The sequence below is a fragment of the Bombus vosnesenskii genome, unplaced genomic scaffold (assembly GCF_011952255.1).
Source record: "Bombus vosnesenskii isolate JDL3184/JDL3185 unplaced genomic scaffold, Bvos_JDL3184-5_v1.1 scf7180000016274, whole genome shotgun sequence".
In the NCBI taxonomy this organism is placed as follows: domain Eukaryota; kingdom Metazoa; phylum Arthropoda; class Insecta; order Hymenoptera; family Apidae; genus Bombus; species Bombus vosnesenskii.
The window spans coordinates 2,323,324-2,339,607 of NW_022884343.1; the positions used below are offsets into that span (position 1 = coordinate 2,323,324).

Here is a 16,284-nt window from a genome sequence, read left to right on the forward strand (position 1 = left end):
CTGTTGCAATATTGGCTTATTATAATTTGTATTACTTTCTACATCTATACGTCTATCTCTAAATAGTTTTATGCATTGCGCATCTCTATCTTCTTAATTTTGTTTTATGTTCTTTTTGTTGGAAAGAAAAGCTCAATAACCGGAGATACCACGTTTTTTTTAGTGTACACTTATAATGGAGATACACTTTATTGCGTTCACTGAACTCGCCCTAACGAAGTAATGAAAGAGAAAGAGCGAGAAATTTAGATCTTGATCATTGGCTCAATAAAACTAACAAGTCAAAGAATTAATCAACTTAAACCGTTTATTAAGCTCTCAAGTTCTTAAAAACGGTATCTCGCAATTACGATAATCAAGTGGACATTTTAAATAAATTTATTTCTTCCTATTTAAACAAAATCTTTTATCGAAAAGGTTTCCAGTTATACAAAATTTTGTAAAAATGTCTTGTAAAAATTCAAATACTCTACCACTTAATTATCAACAATTTTTCTCTTCCTTTCAATTCTCCAAACAATTAATCTCCTTCATATTCCATATACATATAAATATAGCAATTACATATTTCCTTCCTATCTTTAGAGATAACCATTTTTAGAACTATATATATATAAATTTATTTATTAATCTCAACTAACCCCAATCAATCTAAATTTCATTTATACATCTTATATTACTTAGTGTACTAGTATACTATAATCTCACATTTCATGTTTCTAATATATCTCTCCGTTTTCATTTTCTTATCCTATTATATTTCAATTTCCAAAATTCTATTTCCCAAATAACATTTCTTGCAACTTTCTCTCTTCTATCAGTCTGGAAAATTCCATCTTCCAAATATCCTTATTCAAAATACTTTCCTCTCTTCTAATTATATAACCTTTATCATTCTGTTTTATAATGCAGCCTCCTCTAACGAACACAGAAGGTCTTCGACTCACCGGTGAAAGGTGTGCAGGCGAACGTAGGCTGTTTTATCAGCGTTATCGTCGGCAGTTGCAAGCGTTTGGGGATGCGCAGCGTGGACGAATCGCGGGCTGGACTAGCGGCTATAAGAGGGACGCCGCGCGTCGCGACGCCACACAATCTCCAGTTTGTCCTGACGCCAGCTCCACGAGTTTTCCCCCCGTACGTTACAACAATACAAACCAGTGACAAAAGACACGACTTTTCAAAACGTCAACGAATCATCTTCAAACCATTCCATTCTTCTTTCAACAACACTTACTTCCGGTTTCTTCGCATTCAACCGGGGGAATCATGTTTCTGAATGGGCCAGTATATTGTTTGGCGAGGCTGCTCCTCTTCGTTGCAGTTTTCAACGCTGCTTCAGCTGTAATCAAAGGAAACGCCGATTATCAACGCTATCAGCAACAGGTAAAGAGATTTATGTTGTTTGAAGATGTTGTGATGGTTTGAATAACTAGCATTGGACATTTGGAAAATTGTATGTAGCTCGATGTATCATATTTTATTTTATTGAACAACGTTTATGAGATCACAGGAGATAAAACGTGGAAAGTTGATTTTCGTGATTTGAATGATTTTAATGTCACTTGATATTTAAATGAAGAGCACATAAAGATATGATAAGTCTATATTTGCCGCTTTTTTTATGTTTATCACATTAAATATTATTTGGTAGATCTAATTAGTTGGAAAGAGAATAACTTGTTAGGTTCGGAGAAGTAAATCTTGTAAAAACAAACGTTTGCAAACTTTTGTCTCCTAATTTAATGCAGGAACGAAGCAAAGAATGCTCTTTGTACTTAGCATTGTATTTTAAACACAATTTAAATGTAGATAAAATCGTTTTATTATTCTAAAATTGCTCACTTGTAAAAAAAGAGAACGAAAACATGACTTATATATCACTTTCCTCCTGCAATCTTTATAAAATATATTTCATGAAAATTTATAATATAATACCAATTAACATTTAATATGTGCGCATAAATTTGATGAGAAATATAGAAGCTTTGAAATAATTGATGTCTGAAAGGAGTAAAAATATCTAAACATACTGTTTCTATTTCCGTTGTATTCCAGAAATAGAGTATACAGCAGACAAGTTTTATCCGTATATAAATATAACCATTATAAAATAACAATTAATTTCCCCTAACATTTTTGCAGTATCTAAGCAATCAATTTGTTTCTATGTACTTGTGTACATATTATATTTCTCTCATCCATTCAGAAAATAAGATAATCATATTCAAATGATTTTAATTTGCACGTTCTTGCACGCGTTACTCAAAAGAATATCAATAATGGAGTTTTGATCGATCATTACTCGGGTCGACGATGGGTTACATTTCCCTCCCTTTGTCATGGCAATTAGTTGCACGAGTAGTACAAAGTAAACACCACATGTAAGGTCTCAGTAACCCTTTCTCTCCGCTTTCGTCGGAGCTTCCGATACGGTTTTCCAGCAGTTTAATTAAAACTGAAGGTGAATCTTTCCACTCCAAAATAACGGCGATCGTTCATCTTTCATATCAATGCTCTCCGCCCATATTCTTTCTGAAAGAAAAAGAATGCAGTTAAAAATAAAAACTTAAATACAATTTAGAATTATCATATTATTAATTATTTATTGATAATAAATAGAATAAAGGGATACATTGAATAAATTTGTAAATTGTCCCATTAATAGGATCACAATAGTCCCACCATAGATTCAATGAACAATGCCACAAACTAATCAATTAGTCATGACAAGCAATTAACATTATTAACACATTATTTACTCGATATCCTAGTTTGTACATATATCATACATATATACATATTCGTAATTCGTATATTCATCTCGTTTATCGTGCGTATATTCGTAATTATTCAAGTATAAAATTATGTACTTGTTATTATAGCGTTAATCATTATTTGGATTGTGTTTGTTAAATTATATGCTATAAACAAATATATAATACCGGATATATAAAAATGAATATACATATATAATAATGTATAATAAACGATTACCAAGAATTTTTTCATGGCTGGTACAATCTTCTAATATGTTTACTGAAAATGCGATATTTGTCACCTGACAAAGAAAAACTGTAAATGTTCCAAAAAAATGTTTTTGTTCCATATTCAATTTAATATTTATTTTATGTTCGAATAATGTTATTATATAATATATTCTTATTGATATAATCTTTTATTAATTTACAAAAAAAATCAATGGCGCATATTAATCTTTGCCTTCTGTTTATTTATTAAATAAAGAAACTTTTCATTTTTCATTGGACAATAACATGCAGACACCCTCCACGTGGGTCTATTCTACAGAATTCCCACAGGGACTAGTAAACTACATTTAAGTCGAAAGTTTAACAATAAGATAGGAAATGTTAAATGTTCAAGAGGATTCCAATTAAAGTTTGTTCGTCAGCTCTTACGACCTTCTTTCCCTTCAAGATCCGTTTCAGAATACAAAAAGCTCATGTTCCATACCGTCGAGGTGTCTCCAAAGACCATAGAACCGAGGCGTTACACATTGATCTTCAAAGACAATTCCATTTGACTTCGTTCCGCACCGTGAAGCAAACCAGAGACCGGTAATCTGATTAACGAAGAAGAATGTCGTTGTTAAATCTCTCGGATTTAATGAAACTTCATGACGAATCACCTTCAAATATCAAGTGTTTTCTCTTTATATCGTGGCACATTTCGTAACCAAACGAAACGAAACTTGTATGTTACTCACTTCCGGAAAGACCTGAAATGTAACAATGATAAGAGTTAAGGTTTTCCTGATTTTTGGAGACATTTGTATATTCGAAGATTCGAGTTTCTAGATATATGATTAATAGATCGAATATAAATTTGTATTCCTATAAATAATACTAAAAAAGAAGAATCTAACTAGAGATTTGTTTCACTCACTAAATATTATCACGAGTACTTTAAGTATTACATTTGGAATATTTATGCTACCTTAGAATAACATAGTTTTATTAAATTTTCCTGCATTTGTGAAAAATTTAAAGACGCAAAAATACACATTAATACGTAATCTCTAAAATCATCATATAAGCAATAAATTTCTATTTAAATTCCAATTCTCTAATTACGGTTACGATATCAACATTCAATTCTTTAATTGCTATTACAATACTAACATCCAACTCTTCATTAATTATAACCACTATAAAAATATGGATTTCTATAAACATCCACGGTCTAGTGATTAATTTTCGTCGTTATTAACTTCATCTTAATTCATTCAGCTTTTCATTTTCTTTGTCCCAATGAGGATTCCAATGCGGATGTGTTCTGTGATCTTTTCTGCGTTTCGGTGGCTTATCAGGCAACTCTGGCGACCTGCAAAGTGCAATTGCTTGTTGTCAGTGCAAACGCAATTTAACATGAGCATGTAACTTGCAAAAATCGAGTGGCAACGTACTTACGCATAACGCAAACTAACGAGGTTATAAAGTGTTGAATTTCTATCGTAATCCTCGAAAAACAAAAAGATGAAATAAACGTAGAAATATTGCAATTGTTCTCCTTTTAATTCCACGGCTGCTAATGAAACGGAAATGTAGAAAAATATAAAAATACGTGAAAACAGGAGAACCGGATAAAATGGTAGAAACCTTGTTAATTCAAATAAATTGTGGTTCGGGGACAATTCGGTTTTGCCATTTGTATGAAAATACAAAGAAATATACTGAAATAAATGCCGTGAAAATGCTTCTGTCCTCGTACCGGTTCAATTTTTAAATCGAAATGGTTCTTTATCTGATTAACCTAGTAATACCTAGTAACATATTTAATATTTTCTTAATTCTGTATTTCGATTACAATTAATATATGCATTTACGTAAGATTTAGTGATATTTATATTTAGTCAAAGAATAAAAATGTTGACAGAGTATAAAAATGTATACTTTTGTAATTAATTAGTTTCGTACTTGACTAATCTGGCAACTTCCTGTACGATTCCCACGATTTTATTTGAACTATGAATTTATACTTTTATTGATTGATGTTGGCTAAATGTAAAAATGTTTACTATTTCTAGTATGTATATTTACATAACCTATCGTTAGTTCGTGAATTAGTATTCATTTACTAAACAATACACATATCTGCTACAATACATCAGTAAACTTCAGCTAATAAAAGTCTAAATTCTATGTGTATACATTGGCTACTAAGAGTGTACATTTATCGAACTTCATTTATTATTTATTTAAAAATACATAATTCTTAGTCCAAAATATTTCTTAGATTTCCTTACCACTTGCATCTATACTAATATAACCTAGTTATCTGCCAGAAACAATATAGTGACCTAGAAAAAGATTGATATGAAATATAAAAAAAGAAAAGTAAAATATGATATAAGTAGAATACACTACATATACTATGCACATACTATAGTAGTGTAGAGTAGTGTAAGTAGAATTAAACTACAGATTTTAACGTATTCATTTGAAGGAACAAGAATGCATACAAAGTATATAATATACAAAAATATAAAAAATATCCAAAATAGAATACTTACTATAATATTTGGTGGATACAACTTTCCATTAAAATTCCATACTTTTAATCATGTTTATAGAGATATATACATATGTACGTACATAAATATCATCAACCTAATAATTATCATCCATTTGTGTATAAAAAAAGAAAGAGAATGGAATAATTAGTTCTGATTTTAATACAATTAGTTCCGAATTTCGTACAATTTACATGAAAGAAGTTGGTTCATGGTATAATATTCGTCGCAAAAGGTAAATCCGTGTCATCGCAAATATTTACCGCGGCTGTTCCGTTGTTTGTATCACGATTATGTACTTCTCGATCGTAAATCGCTAGCAACGCGACTGGTTCACGTGTAACAATGGTAATCGAGTCATGTTTCGTGATTTGAAAAACGATTCTGACGTACAACACCTGACAAAAGGGACATCTATCAAATGGCACGTCATCGACTAAAATCATTCACATTTTCGAAATACAAAATGTTATTATATATAATGATGAATATAAATCTACTCGTATTTTATAGATTTGTATAAACTTGGAAAAATACACATTTGAAAAATATCGATTTTATCACAAATCGATCACAGATTTTAGAAATTGGTATAAAATTTTAAAAAACGATTCTCTACTTAATCCCTTTGTAAAATACAACTTTTGAATCTAAAGTTTAAATATGCATATTAGAAGCAACAGTTGGAAATATCGATTGATATCGAATAATACGGATCTTAATGTTTAAAACAATTATATTTCATTATATAACTTATGTATGAAACGAAATTTGTCTAAAATTATTATTTTGGTTTTATGTCAAAATGATTCTAGAATCAATTTTATGTTTCAATGGAAGCAATCCGTTATGTATTTTGTATCATTTATTTTTATTGTATAGATGCTTAACAGTAATGATCTATGATGTACTATTTCACCATTTCAGGAATAAAAGTCATATTTTACAAAAGACTTTGATAAAAAAGATTGTATTTTGTAGATTATAACTTTCTTAGATGATAGACTACAGATTATAAGACTTACCTAAAATTTCACCTTTATTTTCCGAAAAATTCGGCCTGTGCTAATAATTTCGTATATCTTTATTATTTATACTAAAAATCTGCTGTACTATATATATTCTCTGTCACCGAAGATCATCTTCGATATAAGAAATAAACACATCAGGATAGATACATATTCACATTAAGTTCGATACCTCACGCAGGTCAATAAAGAGCTTTATATTTTATTATAGCAATCTCAAAAAGTTCCGAATATCGCAACGTATCCCGTATATTGGTAGTCAATTTTTAAGCATAAAATATCTCTTCCCCTTATATAAAGAACAGTATAAAGCAGAAGAAGCAGCTTAAGGTTATGTCATCGAGTGATTTAGGTTACGTATGCATGCACGAGTATCGAAAATCGAAAGGATCAGTGACGCGTTATATTTTAAATGACTCCCTCGATTGAGCTTCTGTATCGTTGTGTTTCGAGGATCGAGAGTAATGGTTTCTAGAAAGACTATTAACTTCAAGAATATGATGGAAAAATCAGAACTGTCGTTCAATTTTGTTGTAAATAATTTGGTAATCCGTGAACATTTTCTTATAAACGATTTAATTTCGAATTATAATTATTACTTACACATTCTGTTACGAACAACTTGGTAATACATGAAAATTTGTTATGGACCAGTCGGTTTTGAAATACAATTATTACTTATGCAAGTATGTATCAGTTATAAGTATATATATACAATACTCAACTTATAGTAATTTACTTATACGTATTGTATATAAATATGCAAGTTTATATCTAGAAGTAATTGTATATAGGTACAAGTGTACAATATACAAGTACACATATAAGTAGTTTATACTAGTAATTGTATATAAGTACAAACAACTTTGTTATATGAAAATATGAACAATTTATATTATAATTCGCGTTATAATTATTATACGTTATGATTCGTTGAAGTTTGGTTATGAACAGTTTGCTTCCGAATTATAATTGTTAGCTACATATATAAGCAATTTAGTCTAGTTATAAACGATTAAATATTATTAAATATACCATATACCATTTTATTTGAAAAAATATTAATCGAAATTATCCTACTATACAACTTTATATATTTTATTAAAGCATAATCGATTCGAGATTGAAGACACTGCAAAACACTTATCGACAGGGAGTATCGTACCTGATTAAGCATTGATCCTCGATGTGCATAAAAAGATGAATGTTCGCATGTTTTCATGAACAATTAATTTTCTACGCTTCCAATTTCTTCGAGTGCATGGTGTGTTCTACCAAAGCTTGACCTCTACTACCTACTACGATGCATTCAGGCAATGATCTCTCTCTGAATACCAGTTGAATAGAACACTACCTTATCCTGTAGAATCAGTCAACCATCGCTAATGCTGACTTTCCACAAAACCGTTAGTAGTAACTTTATTTGATTTTGAAAGTTCCTAATGTTCATGCCCCTCTGTTACTTTACTAGTTCTATGGACAGTGCCCATTCCGGACTAATGGCAGTAGAATAGAAAGTAATCTATCACTGCAGGATTTCGCCTTTGGTGATGCCTTCGGAAACATGATTTACTGTGGATAAAACTCGAATTGGAAAAAATTTCTACATCGATAGAAAAAAAGGAGTAAATCCCTATCTTAACTTCCTAAGAGATTAAGAATTTCCAGTAGTGTAAAGAGATTATTATGGTAAGGAGAAATTATGATAATTAAAAAGATAAACAGATACAAAATTTATAATTAAGTTAAACAGTATTCGTAAAAGGAATTTCAGAGTTCAAAATTGCAATAATAAAAAATTATGGTATAGCGGAATTATAGTAATTAAAGAAAGAAAGAAATAAAAAAGAATTTTGCAATTGAATAACAAAATAAGTTCAATGTAGAACTCTAAAAAAAATATATAAGAAAGAATTTTAAGAGTTCTAAAGTTCTACTGATAAAAGAATTATGTTAAGTAAGAAAAATAGAAATTAAAAAACATAAATAGAAAAGGAATTGTGTAATTAAATCAGAAACAAATAAAGGCATTTCAGGGTCTAACAAATTGGAACATCAAAGCATTTTGCAGTAATAACAAAAAATTAATATTGAGAGTATTGAAAGAACAGATATTTCAATAAAAAAAGAGCGGTCAAATGAAGCGTTAATGAAAGTAAGAAGGAATATCGATTTGAATAATCAGAAAATCAGTGTTGAATGGATAAGTTCCAGCAAACCCATTGGGGATTCCCCTCGTAGTCGAAAATCTGTAAGTTATCAGGGATTGGAAATAAAAAGGAAATTGACGTGTCGACTCTTTGAAAGAATCGCGTGGTCAAATACTGCCTTTTACCAGGTTTATCGTGGCTCCTGGAATGTTATGGATATCGTAAGGTCCATTTATTCTCGTGACCCCTGACTCTTAAATATTTGGCCGTTAACATTACACAAATTATTCGACATAACCTTCACCGCCACTATTTTTAAATGTAAAATGTAATAGTAAGTGGAATGCGAAATACGCAATTCCATAACTTTTTTTTATCGTAAAAATATTCCGCTTGAAAATGAAGGGAGATATTTGAAAGAAAAGCTGTTAAAAGGGTTAACATTTAACATGATTCTAATATGAATATAAATGTGAATTTTTATAAAATGCAGTAAAATGATCAGTCTAATATTTAGGGATACATTGAAGATTCGTAGCATTCTGATGTTAATCAATCATCAGTCATAAATTGTATTTTCCTTCTTTTATTACTTGTGACGTTGAAATTCATATTATAATATTAAATCTTCAGAAAGCATATTGAGTAAATCTAAATAGATTGCACAACTGTCGATCACGTTTCCGGTATATCCAACTCCATCTTTTCCTTTAATGATTCGATGTGAAATTCGATATTTCCCTTACATAATCCATTAACAATTTCTTCTGAAGTAAAAGAGATTATACAATCTACATTTTGCAAGGTAAATTTAATATTATGGGACATTATATAGAATAATTGATATTAGAATTACAATGTTATAATAATCTTTTATTCCTTATATTAAAGAACATAGTATTTCTTTTCTTATGATAAAAATATGTATTATGATATAACATTTATATTATAATAGTTTTATATAATAATTGATATTAATATCATAATTTTCTATTTTTTAATTCAATATATTAAAAAATATAATATTCAGTTTTCTATAATACAAATATTATAACATTTGTATTACAAGTTATGTTATAATATGTTTTAACAATACAGATATTTGCGTCACTAATATTGAAAACTCTTTTCAGTACACTGAGATGTTTTATACAAAGGGAGATCAAGATTACAAAAAGTTTGTTCGAAGGCCGCCAGCTCCTTTGTTATTGGCTACCGGCTAGTCAATTCACTGAATTTTATCCAGCTACACCACGGCGAAGTAATCGTGAAACAGTCCCTCAGGGAATATAATTCCCTCTATCCATTAATGCTTCCTTTAGTCGAGACTTCATTCCTTGCAATTCATCGGAGATCGACAAATTGTCACTGAGGAAAAGCAATTTCGCTTTTCTTCCTATGCCCTCCACCAATCAACCTCTATTTTTCCAGTTATGAAAATATCTTCATATACCTTTCTCTTCTTGTCACGAACTTTTTTTATAAAACCCTGAAAAGTTAATTAAAAACATTTGTACAATTATGTACTAAAATTTAAGAAAAGGCAGAGTACAATCTTCCAAATATTTCTTCAAAAGATGTTATCATCTTACATAAGAAATTGTTAACTAAATTTTAAGAGAAGTTAGACTATGTCTTCTTAAGAAGAAATGAATTTTCGAAATATTTGTTGATATCAATGAATATTATAAAATAATGGTACAATTATTTGTTAAAATTTAGAGGAAAAGAACATTGTTTTTAACATACATATTTTTAGATTTTAGGGAAGATTGCGTTATGTTTTAATGAATTAAATTTTTGTAATATTTTTGTAATATTTTTTAACATCGATGAATGTTTTATACTCGATCATAGTTTCTAACAAGTTTCCTACATTTCTGAGGAATGTCGATGGCTGGTAACAATAGTAATTGTCATCACCGATGACAATCATGCTGTAATATCCGCCTGTCGATAAAGATATTTCCAGAGGCAACCACGTGATGGGATAGATTTTCTCCTGGTCTACTTCAAATATCAGTTATTCATCGATTGGTCGTAAATATTCTTTTCTATGTTATTATGTGTGGATTTTAACGTCAGCAACGTAACTTACAAAAGAAATCCTACTGAGAGGAGATTCTGAATAGCATTTCGTTCGTTAGGGAACAAAGACTCATTTCTCTTAACAGAAAATGTATTTCCTTGTGTGAGATTTTTCTTTATATTTCTCTGCTTTTATGGTAGCTTAGGGTGTAATTGGAAGCTTGTTTATTCAAACGCATATATGTATATGTATTACTGAAGTTTTTATTTTTGAAATATTATTTTTCATCTCTATCTAAATTGGAAAATATGAAAATCTATTTATAAACTAAAAATTAAAAGATGAAGGTTGAACATTTAACTTCTTCCAGTTACTTTTTCCAGATTGAAACAAAAATTGCATTGTTGATTGTTTTTTATTCCCACGTTCAATAAAATCAATTTCAGCGGCTATTGAATTTTTAGATTTCTGATGGAGCGGCAGACAACTAGATAAAAATACAGTTGGAGAAATTGACAAAGGGAAGACTTATGGGATCTCTACTGCTTCAAATTTTTTAAACAAATAAATAAATCCTATTCTGAAACTTTTGAAATAGATAAACATTTTTTAAAATAACGAATCCCATCTTTTAGGACGAATTTTTCTAAAAAAAATTATTCTTTTTTCCAGGTTGCTGGAGAACATTTTTCGAAGGATTTTTATCGACAGGATTTGAAGAATGGTTTAATAAGTTCATATACGCGTTTTAAACCTGTCACAGGTACATAATCTTTTTTACATTTATCAAATGAATTAATGAATGGACAAGATTATGACTATTTTATGAATCTATAAATTATATAAACCCTGTTTTGGTTTCTTTCCATTAATTTGAATTAAGAAGTTTGTTTTATATTTATTTCAATCTTTTTTTCCAAATCAAAGGTTATTTTATCCTTTTACAGACTGTATGTTTATTACGGCAGAACCAGGATCTTTCATATATACCTCAAAAACTGACGACGACGAGGTTTGTGGAATTTTCTTCCTAGCTGGACCGGATCAAAAAGTGGAAATTAACTTCCTCACCTTTGACATACCTTGTGAACACCGTGGATTGATTTCGGTGAGAAAACACAACATAATGTTAATTATTTATGACCTAAGGATGCAAATGTGATGGTTAAATATTATATGACAAAATTAAAGGAATAAAATAAATTTAGAAAACAAACCGAGGTATAGGATATTACACAGTGTAGTATTATATGTTTCATACTAATAATACGATCTAGTATATTTATATACTAAATATATAATATCTATATATACTAGATATATATATATTAGATATAATAATTGGATACGTATAACATTTCAGAAGAACACAATTATGGTTATCGCATGAATAAAGAAACACTTGCACACTTTCAAATGCTATAAATATAGACAAATTTCACAACTTTTTATTTTAAATAACAATTACAAACTATAATATTAGTATATGTATATGTATGTATATTCACCACTTACGTATAATAATCTGTGCTCCTTTGCTTAGGCTGTCCTACATATGATCTTGCAAAGAAGTCTGCTGCGCGTCAGGGGCATTGTGTTCTATCTTTAAGTATTAATAACTAACAAGCGAAACCTCAAACCTAATTTTGTCATTATACATTCTCAATTTATTTTGACTCATAGAGGCACTTGTTAACTATGCCTGTAAAGTTGGACACTTTATATAGCGCAATCATCAGGAGCATTTTGGTCAATTTTTCAATATTCATAGTTATGAAATAAAGCTTGAAAGACATAATTCTTTAATTTTCCATTTTCGAGTATATTTATTACTGGGCATTTTATATGGTGGAGGCTATTGTATAGTACCACAGTTTCAGTTTCCCTCCGATAATCCTCGCCTACTTTTTCGAATACAGAAACGTGTATTTTACTCGTATGTATCCATTCCAGTAGATACGTTTTTCCAATGCATCACTGTGCCGTGACAACAGTCCATTCAGAATGTATTTTTATATCGTGCAGGTCGTCGATGGCTGGGAATTAAACGGTGAAGTGTTCCCTAGCGAAATGGACCATCGATTGCCGCTGAAACAGAGAAGCAGCGAATTCTGTGGTAAAAATATCGGTGCGAAGAGGAGCTTCACAAGTTCACAGAACGCAGCGGTTATCCGATACAGAATACCAAAGCCTGGGAAAGGGTTCACGCTCTTCGCCAAATTTTTGAAAAATCCTAGACGTGAGTCGAACGTCGACCAATTTATTTTCATATAAAGTCAGAAATTTGAAGTTGGAAGTAATTGAATATTTTTTTTTCTTATTTCTTGCAGATATTTTGTCTTATGGCAGACAATGACTTTGAAATTTGAATTAGAATAGAAGATTAATATTTCAATTTTAGGTTTTGAAATATAAATTTATAGAAATTTGCAAGAATTAAATCTTGTAATATTTAGAGATCTTCTTCATGTACAATGAAAAATTTGAGAATTGCATTTTCTACTTTACATTGAAATAGGTATTGCTTGTAATTATTATATAAAGGTGCAATACAATTCTCAATATACTAACTTATTTTTAATATCAATATTGTATTTCACAATATATCGAAATTTTAAGTATTGGAAAGAGGACATTTTGGATGAGTTACTTTTGCTCAAGTATTATTATATTCAATACATTTTAATATTTACTATATCTGGTATCTAAATTACAAAAATTAGAAATTATTACATAAAGATTTACTGTAATTTTCGATAATAGTTTCCTATTAACACGGAGTGTAAGAAGGAATATTTTTTGATAATTTTTCAGCTTGCAATGTTTTGGCAGCGAGCGTAGACGAACCGTACACGCTGCGCAATTATGGACGGCGTATTAACTGCACCTACGTCGCACTTTATCCAGGCACTGTACATGTGATCGCACTTGGCGTTGGGGTTTCGAATTTCCTCGGAGCCACTCGTACCACTGAAACCGGAACTCTACGAAAAGTTCGTAGCATTTCGACTATCCTTCCTCACTAGTAGTTTTCTATATCTTATAGATACTTCAAGTAAATATAAAAAACATACTAGTGATGCTTAACATAGCAGATTTTAAGATTTAGTAGATATTGTGAACATAATTATCGCGGAAGACACAAAATTCTAACAAGAATAGTATAGACAATATAGTTGCATAGTATTATTAGGTTGTCCCAAAAACTTATTTCGTTTTATTAGGAAATAATAGATGCACAATATTTTTTGTTTTATATTATTTTATTGAATTATGTATTTCACTTTGTATTACATATTGTATTGTAATAGAATAATATAAAATAAAAACTATTGTGCATCTATTATTTCCTTAGAAAACGAAAGAAACTTATAGGACAACCTAGTATAATGTATAATGTATAATGTAGTAAAAATTTCCAGACCTATACTTTATCTATGTTTTCTTAAATTTGGTCTTTTAGTTTACGTAATTGTTTATATGTTATATATGCGTATATGTTATAATTGGAAAATACTAATTAAATACTGATCTCTAGTGCGATGAAACCAGTCCGCAGGATCAAGTGATAATTGGAGGCAGCGACGGCCTGGACACGTCCAAAGTTCAGATAGTTGATTCTATTTGCGGGATAGATTCTAAACCAGGTAATACGATTAATAACTCCTAGCACTAATATCGATCTCAATCGGAAGCTTTGTGTCGACCCACACATGAGCTAACTATAAACCTATTTATTGTTGAACGTCTCTTAGCATGTTGATAACAGTCGTCTATATTATATATTTATTCACAATTGAATTGTGTTTCTCAATTACAACACCTTTTTTTCGAAAATTGTGTTGTCTTTTGTACTTCTCATTCTTTAAACTTTTCTTTACTCTCCACTGTATACATCAATTCTAAATCAAGTAATTGTTCAGTTTACTGACTTTTCCCAATTTTAGCTGTTTCACTACCGTCTTCGTTTTGGATCCTTTATTTTATCACTAAAACAAGGAATCTGAATCAGGAGAATTATGAAGATACTACGAAACGTACTTTTTATTATTTTATCTAAGGAAACGTCGAAGAAAAGATTGGAGTCAAATAGTCAAAATTGGGAAAGTTTTCAAAGAAACATAGACAGCATAATTAGCCTATTAATTGTTTTTCAGATTATCGGGAGCTGGTGGAGTACGGCGTAACTTCTGTTCGATTGATATCCAGTGGCTTCTACGAGAATTCCGTGACAGTGCAAGTTCAGCCTCTCAAGAACGAATTACTCGACGCGAATCTTAGCATCTAACCGTGTTAGCTCGTAAACCTTATTATGTTCGATGCTTGAAACGATTGGAAACTCTATCGTGAATGTGTTTATTATCGAATCCATCAAAATCCTATGCGTCTTTCAGAAATTTTTGCAAACTCAATTCGCCAAGTCTCTTGATTATTCATTAATATTCCACTTGCGTAGTCTTTATAAAGATACTTGGAACCTCGTTTCCTATTATATTTATATCATTTAGTTAGATTAGGTATGAGGGATGTGTTTTATTGAGAGGTATCGCTTTTCTTTAAGAATTCTGATGGTCTGCATTAATAAGGGAAGTTATCTAGGTTTAAATTTAATAGAAAGTTTGATTTAAATACTGGTTAATTTTAAAAGTGTAAAACAATTGAATGTTATGGCATCCTATATATGTATCTTTCAAAATTCAACATAGATGAGAAAAGTGGGGTCAAAGTTAGCCATTGGTGCTTCAAAAATACCAGAAGATATAAGTGGTTTTCCTTCTGTAATTTTTGTCCTTTAAAGTTCTTTTAAATAATAAATTCAAATAAATCTAAATAATATAAATAAAGTAGCTAAGATAAATGAAAATATAAATTTTGATTTTTCATTATTTTTATATTTTAATAAATTAATAGTTAGGTAACTTTCCTTGTTATTGTACAAAGGAGAACAAAAAGCATGTTTTGTTCATAGACAATATATTCTGAATTCTTAAATAATTGATGATTTGATATGTCGTGAGATTTGTGATAAATGGATTTAAATACTTGTTGAATGTGTAGATCAATCTTAGCGGCTTAGAAGTAATGAGAGAAAGGCCTCGAGTTTTTATTCTTGTGGGACTGCGAAGAAATTGGTTGGAACGTGCCAATTGCTTTTAACGAATCAACTGAATAAACTTTACTCACTCATCGGGCTCTATTTATTTATTATCGATAGATTTATAGGAATAGTACGATTTCTTATTATTATAAATGACGTACTTGTTTGTTTAAATAAATTATTTCATTTGAAACCAATCTAAAAATTAACTTAATGAGACGGAATTACAATTTTGATATTTAACTTTCCAAAAATTATTTTATAATAGAAATAGACAATTTATTAGTTACATATATATTGTATAAATTGAAACATCCAACCTAAGAATTTATTTAACTATACAGAATTATAATTTTGTCAGTTAATTTTCACAAAATTATTTAACTTTTGAGAGTAGATTCTCCTTCCTCGTTAATCATATATGTATACTCTTCTGAATAAACTAAAGT

The 16,284-nt window shown here is 29.8% G+C and overlaps 1 protein-coding gene and 1 long non-coding RNA gene across 2 annotated transcripts; one reads left to right on the forward strand and one right to left on the reverse strand.

Annotated features, from left to right (window-relative positions):
• Window positions 1-1,061: 1,061 nt before the first annotated feature.
• On the forward strand, window positions 1,062-15,100 carry LOC117242582 (corticotropin-releasing factor-binding protein). The gene is made up of 7 exons (XM_033509378.1): window positions 1,062-1,383; window positions 11,410-11,500; window positions 11,685-11,845; window positions 12,763-12,976; window positions 13,552-13,730; window positions 14,276-14,384; window positions 14,895-15,100. Exons 1-7 carry the CDS (start codon window positions 1,267-1,269, stop codon window positions 15,023-15,025), a joined length of 1,002 nt encoding a protein of 333 aa, XP_033365269.1. The 5' UTR covers window positions 1,062-1,266; the 3' UTR covers window positions 15,026-15,100.
• LOC117242583 lies at window positions 2,245-4,754 on the reverse strand. Its single transcript, XR_004495293.1, has 4 exons — window positions 4,428-4,754; window positions 4,140-4,341; window positions 3,472-3,736; window positions 2,245-2,532 (listed from the first exon to the last, which is right to left on the reverse strand). It is a non-coding gene; the product is annotated as an uncharacterized LOC117242583 (long non-coding RNA).
• Window positions 15,101-16,284: the final 1,184 nt, after the last annotated feature.

Excerpts from the sequence above, each read along its gene's own strand:
- LOC117242582 (XM_033509378.1), top strand. The coding sequence starts at position 1,267 with ATGTTTCTGAATGGGCCAGTATATTGTTTGGCGAGGCTGCTCCTCTTC. Across the intron at positions 11,846-12,762 it reads AACACCGTGGATTGATTTCG|GTCGTCGATGGCTGGGAATT; the intron begins GTGAGAAAACAC and ends TATATCGTGCAG. Across the intron at positions 14,385-14,894 it reads CGGGATAGATTCTAAACCAG|ATTATCGGGAGCTGGTGGAG; the intron begins GTAATACGATTA and ends ATTGTTTTTCAG.